This window comes from Pistacia vera, unplaced genomic scaffold (genome assembly GCF_008641045.1).
Source record: "Pistacia vera cultivar Batoury unplaced genomic scaffold, PisVer_v2 Contig728, whole genome shotgun sequence".
Taxonomy (NCBI): Eukaryota; Viridiplantae; Streptophyta; class Magnoliopsida; order Sapindales; family Anacardiaceae; genus Pistacia; species Pistacia vera.
The window spans coordinates 324482-342271 of NW_022196588.1; the positions used below are offsets into that span (position 1 = coordinate 324482).

Here is a 17790-nt window from a genome sequence, read left to right on the forward strand (position 1 = left end):
ACTCAGGATCTCTTGAGTAATACAAAGTATACACTCAAGAGTCTCTATCTAATCACTCGGCCATCCAGTAGAATCTCATTGTCAAAATTACTATAGCATGAGAATGAAGTGACTTCCTTGTGTTGTATTCCATAAAGCAAAACTGAAATTTGTTGATGATGATTGATGTTGATTATGTATAAGTTCAAACCAAGGGGGAGTTTGTGACAACTCGTGAAAGTAAAAGAAGATTATTATATGTGCAACCTAGGCATGTTTGAAAATTGCATTTTGTCGCATACTTTGAGAGAGAACAAGAAATTTGCATTAGGTTTTAGAATTAATGTCGATGCACACTTAGCAAACTAGTTTGTACTTTGACATATAGGAATTATTATATATTATACTTCTCTTATTTTTATATCTCAACCGACCTTATATTTCTGTCTTGTGAAAATTATTATATATACCTATTGGTGGATTTTATACTTTTATAAAATAGTTTTTTTGATATTTGTAAGGATTTTTTATATTTTAAATAAAATTTTGATAATTTTAGAGGGGAATTAATAGTTTAAGCAATTCACTAAGGTTTTGAGACTTAGTAGCCTTGTAACAAAATAGCAACTTAATTAAGAGTTGTTTGTTGGGTTTGTCTAGTACTCACAAAGAGAATTTAAGCAACAAACACCTTGAAAATTTTTAGGTTATTTGATTGCATTTTAAAAGTGCTTATAGGATATTAAATAAGTTTTTCTACATGAACTTCTGTCATATGCTCATTTTGAGCTTATTTAAAATGTTACAATTACAAAACTTCACAGTAATTCTACTCGAAAAAGTAGTACTAAACGAACCCTAAAATCATATTTTCTTGTATATATGTGACTATCTCTTTGAACTTTCTTTGTAATCTAGAACAACCCGGAATCTTGAACCTACAGAAATGGAGTGATTGCTCTCTTGTAAAACAAAAGGTGCTTCCTTTTTTTGAGATGAAAGTAGTGGAAGATGAGAGTGTACAGCATAAAAGGAAGGCATGCCTACCTAAAAGGTGGGGATGATTGAGACCTTTGCTCTTTGCATCTTCCAAGGCCATCATTTTGTCAAAGACCAAAGCAAAATATAGTGGGCAGTGGGCATGGCCATGGCCATAACTCAAATGTGTTTCAGCATTTAGCTTTTATAACCTTAGTGGGAAACCCAAAAATAATGGATGGCATCTTTAGGGATATAGTACACACATCCATTCAAGAACAAATTTCCTTTTATCATGATGAGTGGTCCAATATTGGTATAAAATGTGAATAAATCTAAACAATGAAATATAAACGAGATGTTTGTTTTGTAAGAGTGTTCAGTTTTTATTTATTTATTCTTATTTTTATAAAGCACGAATCAAGATCAATAATATGAAAATTAAAATCAAATCATAAGTCTTCTCAATTTTACTACATTCTGAAATAGGTTAATATAAAGATTTGAAAAGTTAATATTATGATATATAAGTACATTTGGCGTCAAATGTAGCATTATTTAGTCGAATGGTTATGTTTGTAGTTTGTTCTTATCAGGTTTAAGGTTTGAGCTCTCTCATAAGCACACATGCATGACCAAAGTCTAAATGTGGCATTGATTAAATGATATGGTGACTATTTGGTATTTTTATTATAATTTTTTTAACATAAGTACATAACTTAAATTATATAAAAAGTAAAGTGTCCATTTTTTTTTTTTTTTTTGCGTTAATATTATAATAATAAGAAAAACAATAAATTATTAAATGTTGTGAATAATTGATATGCTATTTGATAAGATTGTAATGTGCTAAAAGTGGGATAACAATATTGGCACCATTGATTCGACATTGAAATAAATCTAGTTTTGACATTAACATTAAAAAAAAAAATTATGAATAATTTTCTAATTATGTGATAAGTCTTTACTTTTTGTTTTCAAGCAATAGGTGTTATCCGCTTTAAACCTATACAATTGGCTTGAGATAATATCACGAGGTTGGATCTCGCATCCATTAACACTATCGAGACCAAACGTAGCCTTCAAAAGTGTTGATGAAGTTAGATTCATTAATTGTGTAACTCTCTCAAGGCTTTGGCCTCCAACAACGTCAGCAATGCCAACAACCTACGGGATATAGTGGTGAACCTTTGCTTAGGCCAATTGCCTTCCTTATCCCTTGCTAGTTGTTGGCCCCGTCTAAAAGGATCGGCCTCCCCAAGATTAAAAACCTAGGTTCACCACTGATAGGATAAGATATAAAGGTTTCGGGTTTAAGGGGTAAAAATGTCATTTCCAAAGATAACATATATTTCTTAACAATTTTGAATGGAATAGAGATTAGTCCTATTTTCCAAACTTGCAAGTGGCGATGAAATCAACTATACTTATAAAAGGATTTTATGAAATTATCCCTAATTTATTTATAAAATCAGTCTAATCTCGTTCAAGTCAAATAAATAAATATTTTTCTAAATCAATAAAATATTTTTAAAAAAAAAAAAAAAACTTATTTATTCGGCATAACTAATTAGAAACAAAACCTAGTGGCTCACGCCACAGTAGGTAGGCCGTGGGCCCATCAAAAAGTCCCAAATCATAATCAGAAGTCAACGAAATCAACGGCGTACAAACGAAGTTACCCTTTTCATCAAGTGGTGGGAAACACATAAAGAAGACGTTAACGATTCAAAAATTCAAAAAAATATTAAACTACGCTTCCCTATATATAAGACGACACACAAATCTTTCTGGCGCACTCTGGACTCTGGAGACGACTTCCTTCTCTCTTCTCTTCTCTTCTCATCCCTTTCGCCTCTTCTATCTCAAAACGCCGTCGTTGCCGCCTCTTGAATCCCTTATTTCTTCGATTTTGTTAATCCTGAGGTATCATTTGACGCGAAACCCTAACTTCTTTTTCGCTTTTGTGTTTTTGTTTTATTGTGCGGTTGTGGTTTTTTGTCACGTGATCGTCGATAGCGACTTGACTAGCGGTGCGTGTTTTGTGTTTCTGTTTGGTTCTGGGGAATCTTTTGAAATATGTGTAGTGGTTAAGTTTGTGAAGTTCCGTGGTAAAGGTGATGAGGATATATATATGATTATGTGGATTTGTTTGTTCGAAGAAAATATTGAAGAGCTGTGTCGGTTTGATTTGGATTTTTTATGTTATGGAACTGGTGAAGTCGCTTGGTTAAGCTGTTGTGATTGACATGTGAATCAGGGTTCACTTTGGTTGTTTATGCCTTCGTTTTCGAAAGATTTTGATGATATTGTTGAGTAAAATGAATTTTATGTTCAATTGAAAATTTTTATTTTATATATAATTATATATGAATATTTTTTAGATGCGGAAATGCCCTTTTTTTTTTTTTTGGTAAAAAAATTGCAAACTCCTCGGGCAAGAAATTAAGCTAAAATTTTGTCTGTAAAAAGAAAAAAAAAAAAATTAGCACGTTGCAGGAGAGAAGAATTCTCTCTCTTTATTAATATATGTACACAAATGATTGAAGTCTTGGTTCTTAAATGCTGTTGTTGGTCTTTATATTTTATCAGCTTAAGCGTTTAAATGTGAAGTGGTTACTTAAAAATTAGTAAATTCGAGTATAATTGTGTTTGCAGTTATGGGCAGTACTTGTTTACGCGAAATGTAAATTGTAAAGGTTTTGAACTTTTTTGTTGTTTAGGGTTGATGGACGTGAATTTCATGAACGGGAAAATGGAAGTTAATGGGAGGGATGATCTGAAGAAACCTTTATTGCAGCATGTAAATGGTGTTGCAATTGATATCCCACAACAGATTAATGATGGAGGTGACAAATTTAGGACAGTGAAGTTCAAAATACGGGAGATCAAGTGTGCATCCTGTGCAGCATCTATTGAATCCGTGCTGTTGAGCCTGAATGGGGTCAAGAGTGCCATGGTGTCGCCGCTTGAAGGCCAGGCTGCAGTTAAATATGTTCCTGAGCTTGTTACTGTGAGTGTTGTTCAGGAACTGATTTAACATTTATTTTTGTTTTACTAGTATATATATTGTATTCAAAGGATGAATCTGTGTTAAAAGGGGTAAAATTTTTAACAATTTTTCAAAGTAGCATAAAATCTTTATGCACATGTGTAATGTGTTTGTGTCTGAAAAATATGGTTTTGAAAAGTGTGAAAGGAAATGTTTTCCCCTCTAAAGTTTAGTTTTCTTGAATTATATGAGTGTGAAGATTAATTGTATAAATAAATTTTTTGATTTTATGAAACTTTCTTCATCTAAAATCTATGGTATGTGCTTGTGCCGGTGTTTCACAAATTCTGGCTTGTTTAATTCTTAGGTGTACTTTCTCTTTCTGTGCTTGGAGATTGGAATCATTTAATTTTACATTTCTCAGGCAAAACAAATTAAGGAAACGATTGAAGAAGCAGGTTTCCCTGTTGATGATTTTCCAGAACAAGACATAGCAGTATGCCGCCTCAGGATTAAAGGAATGATGTGCACCAGCTGCTCTGAGTCTGTAGAATGTGCCCTTCAAATGGTGGATGGGGTGAAAAAGGCTGTGGTTGGTGTAGCTCTTGAAGAAGCAAAGGTTCACTTTGATCCAAATGTCACTGATACAGACTGTATCATTGAAGCAATAGAAGATGCTGGCTTTGGAGCCGATTTGATTAATTCTGGCAATGATTTTAACAAAGTGCATTTAAAACTTGAAGGAATTAAGTCACAGGAAGATGTTACCTTTATTCAAACCTTTCTTGAGTCAGCTCAAGGTGTAAATCATGTTGAAATGGATTTGGCAGAAAATAAGGTGACGGTTAGCTATGACCCAGACCTCACTGGTCCAAGATCTATTATACAGTACATTGATGGAGCTTCCCATGGCCCCAGCATTTATCGTGCAAGCTTGTATGCTCCTCCAAGACAAAGGGAAACAGAGCGGCTGCAAGAAACGCGGATGTACAGGAACCAGTTCTTACTAAGCTGCCTGTTTTCGGTTCCTGTTTTCCTATTTTCAATGGTACTTCCAATGGTTCCTACTTATGGTAGCTGGTTAGACTACAAGATTCATAACATGCTCACTATTGGGATGCTCTTAAGATGGATCCTCTGCACACCAGTGCAGTTTGTTGTTGGCCGAAGGTAATAAGTTAATTTTTTTATTATGCAATTTTCTCATCAATGATACTGATATTTGCCACAATATGGGCATTTATATTTTTGAAAAGTAATTTTTCAGATAACTTGTGAGACAGATAATAATTTGGCTTGATTGTCTTTGTCAGATTCTATGTGGGATCATATCATGCATTGAGACGAAAATCTGCTAATATGGATGTTCTGGTCGCACTTGGCACAAATGTTGCTTATATCTACTCTGTATATATAGCAATAAAAGCATTGACTTCAGATACATTTGAAGGGCAGGATTTCTTTGAGACTAGTGCCATGTTGATATCCTTTATCCTCTTAGGGAAATATTTGGAGGTTATCGCTAAAGGGAAAACATCAGATGCTTTAGCAAAGCTGACAGAACTTGCCCCTGATACAGCTCATCTTTTAACATTAGATGGTGAGGGAAATGTTCTTTCAGAGATGGAAATCAGTACTCAGCTGATACAGAGGAATGATATAATCAAAGTTCTTCCAGGAGAAAAAGTTCCTGTTGACGGGATAGTTATAGATGGTCAAAGTCATGTGAACGAGAGTATGATCACAGGAGAGGCAAAGCCCATTTCTAAAAGACCTGGTGACAAGGTATGAAAGGTTTGACATGTACATTTTAATGTATGTGGCATTTTAAGATGCTGAATGAAGATTTTAATTGTTTCTAATGTAATTAACAGGTTATTGGTGGGACCATGAATGAGAATGGTTGCTTACTGGTTAAGGCTACTCATGTTGGGTCAGAGACTGCACTTTCCCAAATTGTTCAACTCGTCGAAGCTGCTCAGCTTGCCAGAGCACCTGTTCAGAAATTAGCTGATCAGATCTCAAAGTTTTTTGTTCCGACAGTGAGTTTGTTGTTTACTTCAAACATTCTACTTAGTGTTGAATTATTCTAATTTAAAAATTTTTCTCCTTCATACTTTGTTACGTTTGTCAACAAGATCAAATGTGTTTGAAAATCTTATGAGCCATGCTTGAATGAGTTCAGTTTGGTTTAGCAGTAAATGAACCAATAACAACCACCTAGTGTTCCACAAAACGCAGGTCATTTACAGCTGCATACTTTCCACTGCTTATCAAGTCAATCATTTTGTTTTTTTCACCTCTTATCAGGTTGTTGTTGCAGCATTTATTACATGGCTTGGATGGTTCATCCCTGGAGTGTTTGGACTTTACCCAAAACATTGGATACCAAAGGTCATGGATGAGTTTGAGCTTGCTCTGCAGTTTGGTATTTCAGTATTGGTGGTTGCTTGCCCATGTGCTCTTGGACTGGCAACCCCTACTGCTGTCATGGTTGCCACAGGGAAGGGTGCTTCTCAAGGTGTGCTTATCAAGGGAGGAAATGCACTTGAAAAGGCACACAAGGTATGACTATCATTCTCTTTTAGCAGCTGCATAACTAGAATTTGGATTTGATTATGAGCTTTGTTTCTACCTGCAGATTTACTCAGCAAAGTTTTCTCTGCTCCCAATATTACCTGAATATTATTACTCTTGCATGTAACAGGCACACACACACACACACACACACACAAACATCCAAATCCTGCTTTCCCCAAATTAGCCTGGTTGTAGTGGTCTCATTTATCTCTAGTAATCAAATTCTTCTATAACATTAGATATTCATTTTCACGATCATGATAAAATATGTGATTGATTCAACAACACCAGTTTGCTTTTGCAGATCGCGATTGAGATGTCAAAATTAGCACGTTGCAGGAGAGAAGAATTCTCTCTCTTTATTAATGTATGTACACAAATGATTGAAGTCTTGGTTCTTAAATGCTGTTTTTGGTCTTTATATTTTATCAGCTTAAGCGTTTAAATGTGAAGTGGTTACTTAAAAATTAGTAAATTCGAGTATAATTGTGTTTGCAGTTATGGGCAGTACTTGTTTACGCGAAATGTAAATTGTAAAGGTTTTGAACTTTTTTGTTGTTTAGGGTTGATGGACGTGAATTTCATGAACGGGAAAATGGAAGTTAATGGGAGGGATGATCTGAAGAAACCTTTATTGCAGCATGTAAATGGTGTTGCAATTGATATCCCACAACAGATTAATGATGGAGGTGACAAATTTAGGACAGTGAAGTTCAAAATACGGGAGATCAAGTGTGCATCCTGTGCAGCATCTATTGAATCCGTGCTGTTGAGCCTGAATGGGGTCAAGAGTGCCATGGTGTCGCCGCTTGAAGGCCAGGCTGCAGTTAAATATGTTCCTGAGCTTGTTACTGTGAGTGTTGTTCAGGAACTGATTTAACATTTATTTTTGTTTTACTAGTATATATATTGTATTCAAAGGATGAATCTGTGTTAAAAGGGGTAAAATTTTTAACAATTTTTCAAAGTAGCATAAAATCTTTATGCACATGTGTAATGTGTTTGTGTCTGAAAAATATGGTTTTGAAAAGTGTGAAAGGAAATGTTTTCCCCTCTAAAGTTTAGTTTTCTTGAATTATATGAGTGTGAAGATTAATTGTATAAATAAATTTTTTGATTTTATGAAACTTTCTTCATCTAAAATCTATGGTATGTGCTTGTGCCGGTGTTTCACAAATTCTGGCTTGTTTAATTCTTAGGTGTACTTTCTCTTTCTGTGCTTGGAGATTGGAATCATTTAATTTTACATTTCTCAGGCAAAACAAATTAAGGAAACGATTGAAGAAGCAGGTTTCCCTGTTGATGATTTTCCAGAACAAGACATAGCAGTATGCCGCCTCAGGATTAAAGGAATGATGTGCACCAGCTGCTCTGAGTCTGTAGAATGTGCCCTTCAAATGGTGGATGGGGTGAAAAAGGCTGTGGTTGGTGTAGCTCTTGAAGAAGCAAAGGTTCACTTTGATCCAAATGTCACTGATACAGACTGTATCATTGAAGCAATAGAAGATGCTGGCTTTGGAGCCGATTTGATTAATTCTGGCAATGATTTTAACAAAGTGCATTTAAAACTTGAAGGAATTAAGTCACAGGAAGATGTTACCTTTATTCAAACCTTTCTTGAGTCAGCTCAAGGTGTAAATCATGTTGAAATGGATTTGGCAGAAAATAAGGTGACGGTTAGCTATGACCCAGACCTCACTGGTCCAAGATCTATTATACAGTACATTGATGGAGCTTCCCATGGCCCCAGCATTTATCGTGCAAGCTTGTATGCTCCTCCAAGACAAAGGGAAACAGAGCGGCTGCAAGAAACGCGGATGTACAGGAACCAGTTCTTACTAAGCTGCCTGTTTTCGGTTCCTGTTTTCCTATTTTCAATGGTACTTCCAATGGTTCCTACTTATGGTAGCTGGTTAGACTACAAGATTCATAACATGCTCACTATTGGGATGCTCTTAAGATGGATCCTCTGCACACCAGTGCAGTTTGTTGTTGGCCGAAGGTAATAAGTTAATTTTTTTATTATGCAATTTTCTCATCAATGATACTGATATTTGCCACAATATGGGCATTTATATTTTTGAAAAGTAATTTTTCAGATAACTTGTGAGACAGATAATAATTTGGCTTGATTGTCTTTGTCAGATTCTATGTGGGATCATATCATGCATTGAGACGAAAATCTGCTAATATGGATGTTCTGGTCGCACTTGGCACAAATGTTGCTTATATCTACTCTGTATATATAGCAATAAAAGCATTGACTTCAGATACATTTGAAGGGCAGGATTTCTTTGAGACTAGTGCCATGTTGATATCCTTTATCCTCTTAGGGAAATATTTGGAGGTTATCGCTAAAGGGAAAACATCAGATGCTTTAGCAAAGCTGACAGAACTTGCCCCTGATACAGCTCATCTTTTAACATTAGATGGTGAGGGAAATGTTCTTTCAGAGATGGAAATCAGTACTCAGCTGATACAGAGGAATGATATAATCAAAGTTCTTCCAGGAGAAAAAGTTCCTGTTGACGGGATAGTTATAGATGGTCAAAGTCATGTGAACGAGAGTATGATCACAGGAGAGGCAAAGCCCATTTCTAAAAGACCTGGTGACAAGGTATGAAAGGTTTGACATGTACATTTTAATGTATGTGGCATTTTAAGATGCTGAATGAAGATTTTAATTGTTTCTAATGTAATTAACAGGTTATTGGTGGGACCATGAATGAGAATGGTTGCTTACTGGTTAAGGCTACTCATGTTGGGTCAGAGACTGCACTTTCCCAAATTGTTCAACTCGTCGAAGCTGCTCAGCTTGCCAGAGCACCTGTTCAGAAATTAGCTGATCAGATCTCAAAGTTTTTTGTTCCGACAGTGAGTTTGTTGTTTACTTCAAACATTCTACTTAGTGTTGAATTATTCTAATTTAAAAATTTTTCTCCTTCATACTTTGTTACGTTTGTCAACAAGATCAAATGTGTTTGAAAATCTTATGAGCCATGCTTGAATGAGTTCAGTTTGGTTTAGCAGTAAATGAACCAATAACAACCACCTAGTGTTCCACAAAACGCAGGTCATTTACAGCTGCATACTTTCCACTGCTTATCAAGTCAATCATTTTGTTTTTTTCACCTCTTATCAGGTTGTTGTTGCAGCATTTATTACATGGCTTGGATGGTTCATCCCTGGAGTGTTTGGACTTTACCCAAAACATTGGATACCAAAGGTCATGGATGAGTTTGAGCTTGCTCTGCAGTTTGGTATTTCAGTATTGGTGGTTGCTTGCCCATGTGCTCTTGGACTGGCAACCCCTACTGCTGTCATGGTTGCCACAGGGAAGGGTGCTTCTCAAGGTGTGCTTATCAAGGGAGGAAATGCACTTGAAAAGGCACACAAGGTATGACTATCATTCTCTTTTAGCAGCTGCATAACTAGAATTTGGATTTGATTATGAGCTTTGTTTCTACCTGCAGATTTACTCAGCAAAGTTTTCTCTGCTCCCAATATTACCTGAATATTATTACTCTTGCATGTAACAGGCACACACACACACACACACACAAACATCCAAATCCTGCTTTCCCCAAATTAGCCTGGTTGTAGTGGTCTCATTTATCTCTAGTAATCAAATTCTTCTATAACATTAGATATTCATTTTCACGATCATGATAAAATATGTGATTGATTCAACAACACCAGTTTGCTTTTGCAGATCGTGATTGAGATGTCATATCTCCCTTGAAAACAGATATAAGCCATTTCTTTTTCAATTTCATTTAAATATTTTTTTGCTGGAACATACATCTTGAATGCTGCAAAATATTATATTTTCACTAGTGTCCTACAATCATATACTCATGAGGGTGATTTATGGGTCATTCACAAGCACCATTTTACTTCCTTTCCTTTTATCTTTTGACATTTACAAATGAAAGTATGAAACCTTGGTCGTGGGGAGTTTTTGTTTTGATTTATGTCCCAAGCTGCTGTGGAGGTGACTGCATTAGTTATAGTATCTTCTTTTAATCCTGCAGGTAAAGACAGTTGTCTTTGACAAGACAGGGACACTGACCGTTGGGAAGCCTGAGGTAGTCAGTGCAGTGCTCTTTTCTCATTTTTCAATGGAGGAGTTCTGCGACATGGCCACTGCTGCTGAGGTACATAGACCCATTTAGAATGCCTCACTAATTAAAATGCAACATGTTGGGATTTAAGCACAAATTCTTCTCCAGCACAAAATTGGGATAGCTTTGTGAAACAGTTCCATGTCTTTTTAACCTCAGATTTGGCAAGAAATTTGAACATTAGAAATAAATTTTGCTTTGGTGATGTAGTAAGTAGTGAATGGGTTTCACAGTATGTGGATGTATTTACATATTTGTATTTTTCATCAACACTTTTATCCATAACATGTTCAGGCAAATAGCGAGCATCCAATAGCGAAAGCTGTGGTGAAGCATGCTAAGAAGCTGCGTCAGAAGTTTGGCTCCCATACTGAACAGGTTACTGAGGCTAAGGACTTTGAGGTGCATACTGGAGCTGGTGTCAGTGGAAAAGTTGGTGACAAAACGGTTTTGGTTGGGAACAAGAGGCTCATGCGGACGTTTCATGTCCCTGTTGAATCTGCAGTCGAGGACTATATTTCAGAAAACGAGCAACTGGCCCGAACATGTGTTTTAGTTGCCATTGAAGGAAAGGTTGCTGGAGCTTTTGCCGTAACCGATCCAGTGAAGCCTGAGGCTCAGGTTGTTGTATCTTTTCTCCGCTCAATGGGCATCTCAAGCATCATGGTGACTGGTGATAATTGGGCCACAGCAACTGCCATAGCAAAAGAGGCTGGAATAGAGAAGGTGATTGCTGAGACAGACCCAATTGGAAAAGCCGATAAGATAAAAGAATTACAGGTATAACTTATTTGACATGATTACATGGTGCTCTATAAACAATTAGTTGTCTTAACGTGTGCTTTAACGGACATGAATTTTGATTATTTTGATGTACTTTTTACTCTGATTATATGATAGTTTGTTTGTAAAGGTGTAACTTTTGTTTTCTTGAATTGGCAATGGATGCAGTTGAAAGGAATGACGGTAGCTATGGTGGGAGATGGAATAAATGATTCGCCAGCCTTAGTTGCGGCCGATGTAGGGATGGCAATCGGTGCAGGTACAGACGTAGCAATAGAAGCGGCCGATATAGTTCTCATCAAAAGCAACTTGGAAGACGTAATCACAGCCATAGATCTTTCAAGAAAGACCATTTCCCGAATCCGTCTCAACTATGTTTGGGCACTCGGCTACAACATTCTTGCCATGCCTATTGCCGCCGGAATTCTCTACCCCTTCACCGGAATCCGACTACCTCCATGGCTTGCCGGGGCCTGCATGGCCGCCTCATCCCTCAGTGTGGTTTGTTCTTCTCTCTTGTTGCAGTCTTATAAGAAGCCTTTGCATATTAAAGCCCCTCAAAGGCCAATTCACTAGTAGTAGTATATCAAGCAATAATAATTATAATCTATAAAATTGACTAGTTTTTAGCCTCAAATTGTATCATCAATTGTTCTCATTGATGTGCTATATAATCTAATAAAACTAAAGTGTCATTTCAATTCTTTCACCTTAAAAGGGTGAAATTTTTTATCCATGATAATATTTCTGAGAAACCCTATTGAAGATCTAAAAGGGGTTTGAATTATTTATTTTTTATTTTTTTTTTTAGAAGGGTAATTTTAATGTTAAGTGATCCGGTCCGTTTGATTTATGATCTGTAAATGATTTTTAGAAAACTATGATTCAAATTTAATGTTTGAAACTATGTCCGATATAATATTTTAAAACTGTTTTTTAAAATATTTTGACATTTTTATTTGATACAAATACAATATCTTTAATGAAACATGAAATTTAATTATATTAATATACTTTATATAGAAAGGAAAATTAAAAAGATCCGTTTACGTGGGTGATGGCGGAACGACGTCGCTCTAAAATAATTTTTATTTTGCCGCCAATTCGGTCATAGTGACAGTTGGGCTGTCAAAAGACCTCGTTTAGAAAATACTGTCGCCATTTTCAATGCACTTTGTAATTTCGACGGTCTAATCAATACTCACATCAATCACTTCACACGAATTATTCTTGTAAGATTATGGTTTACTTGAACTTTATATTCANAGATCACTTAAGCGATTTTAAATCGCTTAAGCGACCAAGAGTTAACTGAGAATCTCTTAAGCGATACAACAGATCGCTTATTATATCTGTGATTCTGCCAGACCTAAGATCGCTTAAGCGACCAAGAGTAAACACTCATGATCGCTTTCTGCCCAGATCTCAGATCGCTTAAGCGATCATTTTTATCGGTTAAGCGATCATGACTGCGATCACGAGTAAAACAGAATAATCGCTTAAGCGATACAAATGATCGCTTAAGCGAAAGTACAAGCAATATTCCCAAACTACGTACCATATCTTCGCCGGCCTCCTCCTCGTCGCCTGGATCCTCCGACGACTCCTCCTGGCCTGAATTCTCGCCAGAATCCTCCTCCTGGCCTGAATTCTAGCCTGACTCCTCGTCTTCAGACCCGTTTGTTGGTTCTTCCCTCTGTTCTTGTGTCGCCGGCGTCTCCTCTGCGTGTGAACCACCTTCACTGGTCGGATGATCCACCTGAGCAGCCATTGAACTACTTGCGCCACCGGAATCTAGGATTCGAAGTGGCGTTGGGCTTCCCTCCTCATTGTCAGTGTCAATCATGGTTTTGGATTGAATTTGGTGTCAAAGTTTGCAGTTTCGATCGGAAATGTGGACTGTATCGCCGGAAATGGCACAGATTTCGTTTACGGTTAAGGAAATCGATTTTAGGGTTCAACAAATCGATCGAAAATCGCGACTATATCGCCAAAAATCGCGCCTGTTTTCAGTTTAGGGTTCAAGAAATTGATTTAGGGTGCAAATTTGCAGGTGTTCGATTGGAAAAATCGCGTCTCCCTTTCATTCAAGAAATCGCTTTTTGAACTGATGAATTTCGATTAAGGGAGGTGAATAGTTTGTGGGGCTTGTTTTACGAAATTTTAAATTTTAAAAACTTTTATTATTTCTGATTCGGCTCATATATATTTTAATCTTTTTATTTTAACCTATTTTACGTGTTTAATTAATCCTAACTATGCCACGTCATCTTCTCTAAATTAAAAAAATTTGATGAACGGGCTATTTTCTTAAATCCAAACTTGGGATGACCCGCCAGCTAAATTTTCTCCGTTTTCAGTGTTCTCCCTTTTCCTTCCTTGTCACATACTAAGACTTCCCAAACATTCTCTCTCTATCACTCAACTTAACTCTCCATTTTTTAATCACTTCAAGTTCAAGATAAGCTCACTACCTATTTCACTTCCTTTTCTCATTTCCTTAATCGTTTATCATCTGGGTATCTTTTTGTTTATATATATATATCTGTGTGTATGTGTGTGTTTTCATTCAGCTTCAAATAAGTTTCAGTTTTTGAGCAAATATGGCGGTCAAAGCTGAAAACTTCATCTTGTATTTGGTGGGGTTTGTAGGGTTTTCACTTTTGTATTGACCCTTTGTTTGGTTGCCGAGAAAATGGGAGGAAAGGGAAGGAAAGTTTGTGTTTTGGGGTTTTTATGGTTTCTGGATGACTTTTTTCTAATTATAGAAAGTTGAAGACTTGTGGGTTGTTTTCTGTTTTGGTTGTTTTGTTTCTATTAATGGAAAGTTGTTCCCTCAGCTTATTCAACGGGTGGTGTATAATTTATATTATGTGTTAACTGATTTAGTGAAGTTCTTGCTTTGTTGATGACTGAACTGGTTAAAATTTGGACTTTGTTTGTCATTCCTGTGTTTTGTGAGTGATCAAATAGAGTGTTTTTGGGTTTGTAATTTGTGGAATTGGGTGTGTTTTGGATGGATAATTCGGGTTTGGGAGGTGGGTTCTTGCTGGTTCCAATAGTAGACCTTGAGTCATCCATCCCTAGACTAAGCTATCAAAGTGAAATTAATGTTTTGGGTGATATTGGAGACGATCATCACCCCATTAATGTAATGGAAGTGAGAAGCTCGAACACTAAAGGATTTGGGATGAATTTTGGTCAAGGGAAGTTGGGTAGCCACGTTACTGTTCTTAGTGATGGCAATTTGAGTGATGAAGATGAGCCAAATTGTGTAGAAGAAGGGAATGGCGAAAACTCTAATGAGGGTAAGGGTAAAAAGGGATCTCTTTGGCACCGGATGAAATGGACGGATAATATGGTTAGGCTTCTCATAGCGGTGGTTGCTTGTGTGGGGTATGGCGGTATGTTNTTAAAAGTTGAATTTTGTCTGTCATTCCTGTGTTTTGTGAGTGATCAAATAGAGCTTTTTGAGTTTGTAATTTGTGCAGTTGGGTGTGTTTTGGATGGATAATTCTGGTTTGGGGGGCGGGTTCTTGCCGGGTCCAATAATAGACCTTGAGTCATCCATTCCTAGACTAAGCCATCAAAGTCACATTAATATTTTGGGTGATATTGGAGATGATAATCACCCCATTAGTGTAATGGAAGTGAGAAGCTCGAACACTAAAGGATTTGTGATGAATTTTGGTCAAGGGAAGTCGGGTAGCCACGTTACTGTTATTAGTGATGGCAATATGAGTGATGAAGACGAACAAAATTTTGTAGAAGAAGAGAATTGTGAAAACTCTAATGAGGGAAAGGGTAAAAGGGGATCTTACTGGCACCGGATGAAATGGACGGATAATATGGTTAGGCTTCTCATAGCGGTGGTTGCTTGTGTGGGGGACGACGGTATGCTGGAAAGTGGCGAGGGGCATAAGAGGAAATCGGGGAACTTACAGAAGAAGGGTAAATGGAAAACGGTGTCAAAGCTAATGATTGGTAAGGGCTGTCAGGTTTCGCCGCAGCAGTGTGAGGATAAGTTCAATGACCTGAATAAGAGGTTCAAGAGGTTGAATGATATTCTTGGGAGGAGATTTAGTTGTCAAGTGGTGGAAAATCCTGCTATAATGGACTCAATTCCGGATCTCTCAGCTAAGGCAAAGGATGATGTGAGGAAGATTCTGGGCTCAAAACACCTTTTTTACAAGGAAATGTGTGCTTATCATAATGGGCTTAGGATACCGAACTGCAATGACATTGATCTACAAGGTTGCCCAGAGAGATGCTCAAAAGATAACAATGGCTCTGAGGAGGAAGAAGCCGACAGGAACCATGATAGTGACGATGATGAATCTGACAATGAAGACAATCATAATGATGATGAGGATGGGGAGAGGATAGTTGAGCTTGGTGAGAGGAAGAAGAGAAGTGTAGAGGATGGTCGTTTTTGCACACAATCATCTGGTATGGACAGCTTTGAGGCTGAAATGGCTGAAATTTTCCATGATCCCTCAAAGTCATCTTTGGAAAGAAAGGAGTGGATTAAGAAACAGAAGTTGCAACTCCAGGATCAAAGATTCGGCTTCCAGGTTCAAGCCTTTGAGCTTGAGAAACAACGTTTAAAGTGGCTGAGATATTGCAGCAAGAAAGACAGGGAACTAGAGAGGTTGAGGCTGGAGAACGAGAGGTTGAGATTAGATAATGAGCGGATGATATTGCATGTAAAGCAGAAAGAACTGGAGATAGATTTCAGGTCAGAAGCATCCTTAGACCCAACTGCTCTTGCAAACAGACAGCAAGGTCGAGAACACATTGATTTGACTCGGCATCAATAGGTCCATGGAAGAAGGATTGATGATTTACTGCAGGCATCATGGATGGCAAGTACTTGAACTATACCGCTATGAAATTTTAACTGCTTAATCACACTAACCTTGTCGGACTTTTGTACTACCATAGATGAACAAACAGATAACTTTACATAGTGGTTTCCATGTAAAGTTGAAAAGTTAGTCCCATAGCCTTTGTTGCCTGAAGCTCTCTTGTTGTCCAGATTATGCAATAAATATTTTCATTTTCATCTATATTTCTAAAGGCTTTAGGTAAACTCATTCTCAGTCCTCATTCTGAACAAAGCATTGATCGACTGCTATGAGTTTGCATTTTCAAATTCCATATTGTCGAAAGAATGAGAACTTCTAAGGCAAAAGAAGGAGATTAAGGGCTTTGTTGAATAGAAATTGTAGTTTCGGAATGCTTTTCGTTATTAGCTTATTTGTGATTCAATTCGGAACCTAGTATTTGACATTCTACCAATTTTATGGAAAGGAGCATCATGTGACATTGATGAAATTTGTAGGGGCTAGAGAACGAGGAGGTTGGGACAAAACCTTTACATTATTGCATACAAGAACTATAATTCATTTCATTGTTTTATCAGACATTAAACCTTATTATCATGTTCTTATGCTCTTGACTTCTGTCTAGTTATATATACGGAGTCATTCTTCCTCCCCTGTTTCACTCTCAGACAAATTTTCTCTTTCGATTATTCTCTAGGATCATCATCTATATATAATGTCAATGTTCCGGAAGTATGATGGATGGATGCATATATTCATAGTTAAATTTAACTACTTGTATTGAAAGCTGTGTTGCCAAAGAAGAAGCTTAACCAAATTCTAGGATAATGCATACTTTCTCATAAGGTTGGTTTCATGGGTTATTTGATCGCGAACACTTGTTTCATTATGATTTGAGATCGTTCCAGATAGTGAGACTCGTCTATATAAACCTTTAGATCATGGTTCGAAGATTATCTGAATGATGATCCAATAGATTGAAGAGTAAACTTTTAGATCATGGCTTGAACATGGAATTGAAATATTGAATCATGATACAAAGATTCAAGAGAGCTAATAATATAACATTGTTTGATGAATATTTCGTACGTCACCATGCCTGCAAAAGTAAGTAAAGTACAAGTGATTGCTGGAGGATTGATTGAACCTCTCAATGGTTAATTCTTCGAGGCAATTATTATGCTTCATGAGGTTTAATAGTACTAAAGCTCAAGTGTTATAATAATTTTAATTTTTTAAAGAATTTATTATATTGAGTAATATTTTTGAAAATGTTGAGTTGGGTTGTTATTATGAGCTAGGATTTGAAAATTAATAAAAATATCTCATAGGTTTGTTAATTTAGCTAAACACCCTTTATAATAAAATATTGAAAATTAACAAAACACTTTCACCCACTCATTAAATGTCGGCAGTCGGTCACTACTGTCGGAGGGTGGTTGGAAGTCACTGTAATGGCGCACGACTGGTTAGATCTATTCAGTCGTCCGTCGATATGACATTTTTC

At 36.7% G+C, this 17790-nt stretch overlaps 3 protein-coding genes across 3 annotated transcripts; all 3 read left to right on the forward strand.

The window, feature by feature from the left end:
- Window positions 1–2913: 2913 nt before the first annotated feature.
- Window positions 2914–7000, forward strand: LOC116114916 (copper-transporting ATPase HMA4-like). The gene is made up of 7 exons (XM_031401044.1): window positions 2914–2990; window positions 3681–3970; window positions 4374–5119; window positions 5263–5734; window positions 5824–5991; window positions 6260–6514; window positions 6962–7000. The coding sequence occupies exons 2-7, from the start codon at window positions 3686–3688 to the stop codon at window positions 6998–7000; spliced, it is 1965 nt and encodes a 654-aa protein (XP_031256904.1). The 5' UTR covers window positions 2914–2990; window positions 3681–3685.
- Window positions 6966–12223, forward strand: LOC116114945 (copper-transporting ATPase HMA4-like). The gene is made up of 8 exons (XM_031401078.1): window positions 6966–7382; window positions 7786–8531; window positions 8675–9146; window positions 9236–9403; window positions 9672–9926; window positions 10564–10686; window positions 10948–11433; window positions 11605–12223. The coding sequence occupies exons 1-8, from the start codon at window positions 7098–7100 to the stop codon at window positions 12010–12012; spliced, it is 2943 nt and encodes a 980-aa protein (XP_031256938.1). The 5' UTR covers window positions 6966–7097; the 3' UTR covers window positions 12013–12223.
- A 2631-nt stretch (window positions 12224–14854) lies between these two features.
- LOC116114935 lies at window positions 14855–16782 on the forward strand. The gene has a single exon (XM_031401065.1). It carries the CDS (start codon window positions 14943–14945, stop codon window positions 16254–16256), a length of 1314 nt encoding a protein of 437 aa, XP_031256925.1. The 5' UTR covers window positions 14855–14942; the 3' UTR covers window positions 16257–16782.
- Window positions 16783–17790: the final 1008 nt, after the last annotated feature.

What these genes read in the sequence shown, in the direction of transcription:
- LOC116114916 (XM_031401044.1), top strand. Translation starts at nt 3,686, where the DNA reads ATGGACGTGAATTTCATGAACGGGAAAATGGAAGTTAATGGGAGGGAT. An exon ending in CTAAAAGACCTGGTGACAAG is followed by an intron (nt 5,735 to 5,823) that starts GTATGAAAGGTT and finishes TGTAATTAACAG; the next exon opens with GTTATTGGTGGGACCATGAA. An exon ending in CACTTGAAAAGGCACACAAG is followed by an intron (nt 6,515 to 6,961) that starts GTATGACTATCA and finishes ATATTTTATCAG; the next exon opens with CTTAAGCGTTTAAATGTGAA.
- LOC116114945 (XM_031401078.1), top strand. Translation starts at nt 7,098, where the DNA reads ATGGACGTGAATTTCATGAACGGGAAAATGGAAGTTAATGGGAGGGAT. An exon ending in CAGTTTGTTGTTGGCCGAAG is followed by an intron (nt 8,532 to 8,674) that starts GTAATAAGTTAA and finishes TGTCTTTGTCAG; the next exon opens with ATTCTATGTGGGATCATATC. An exon ending in CTAAAAGACCTGGTGACAAG is followed by an intron (nt 9,147 to 9,235) that starts GTATGAAAGGTT and finishes TGTAATTAACAG; the next exon opens with GTTATTGGTGGGACCATGAA.
- LOC116114935 (XM_031401065.1), top strand. Translation starts at nt 14,943, where the DNA reads ATGGATAATTCTGGTTTGGGGGGCGGGTTCTTGCCGGGTCCAATAATA.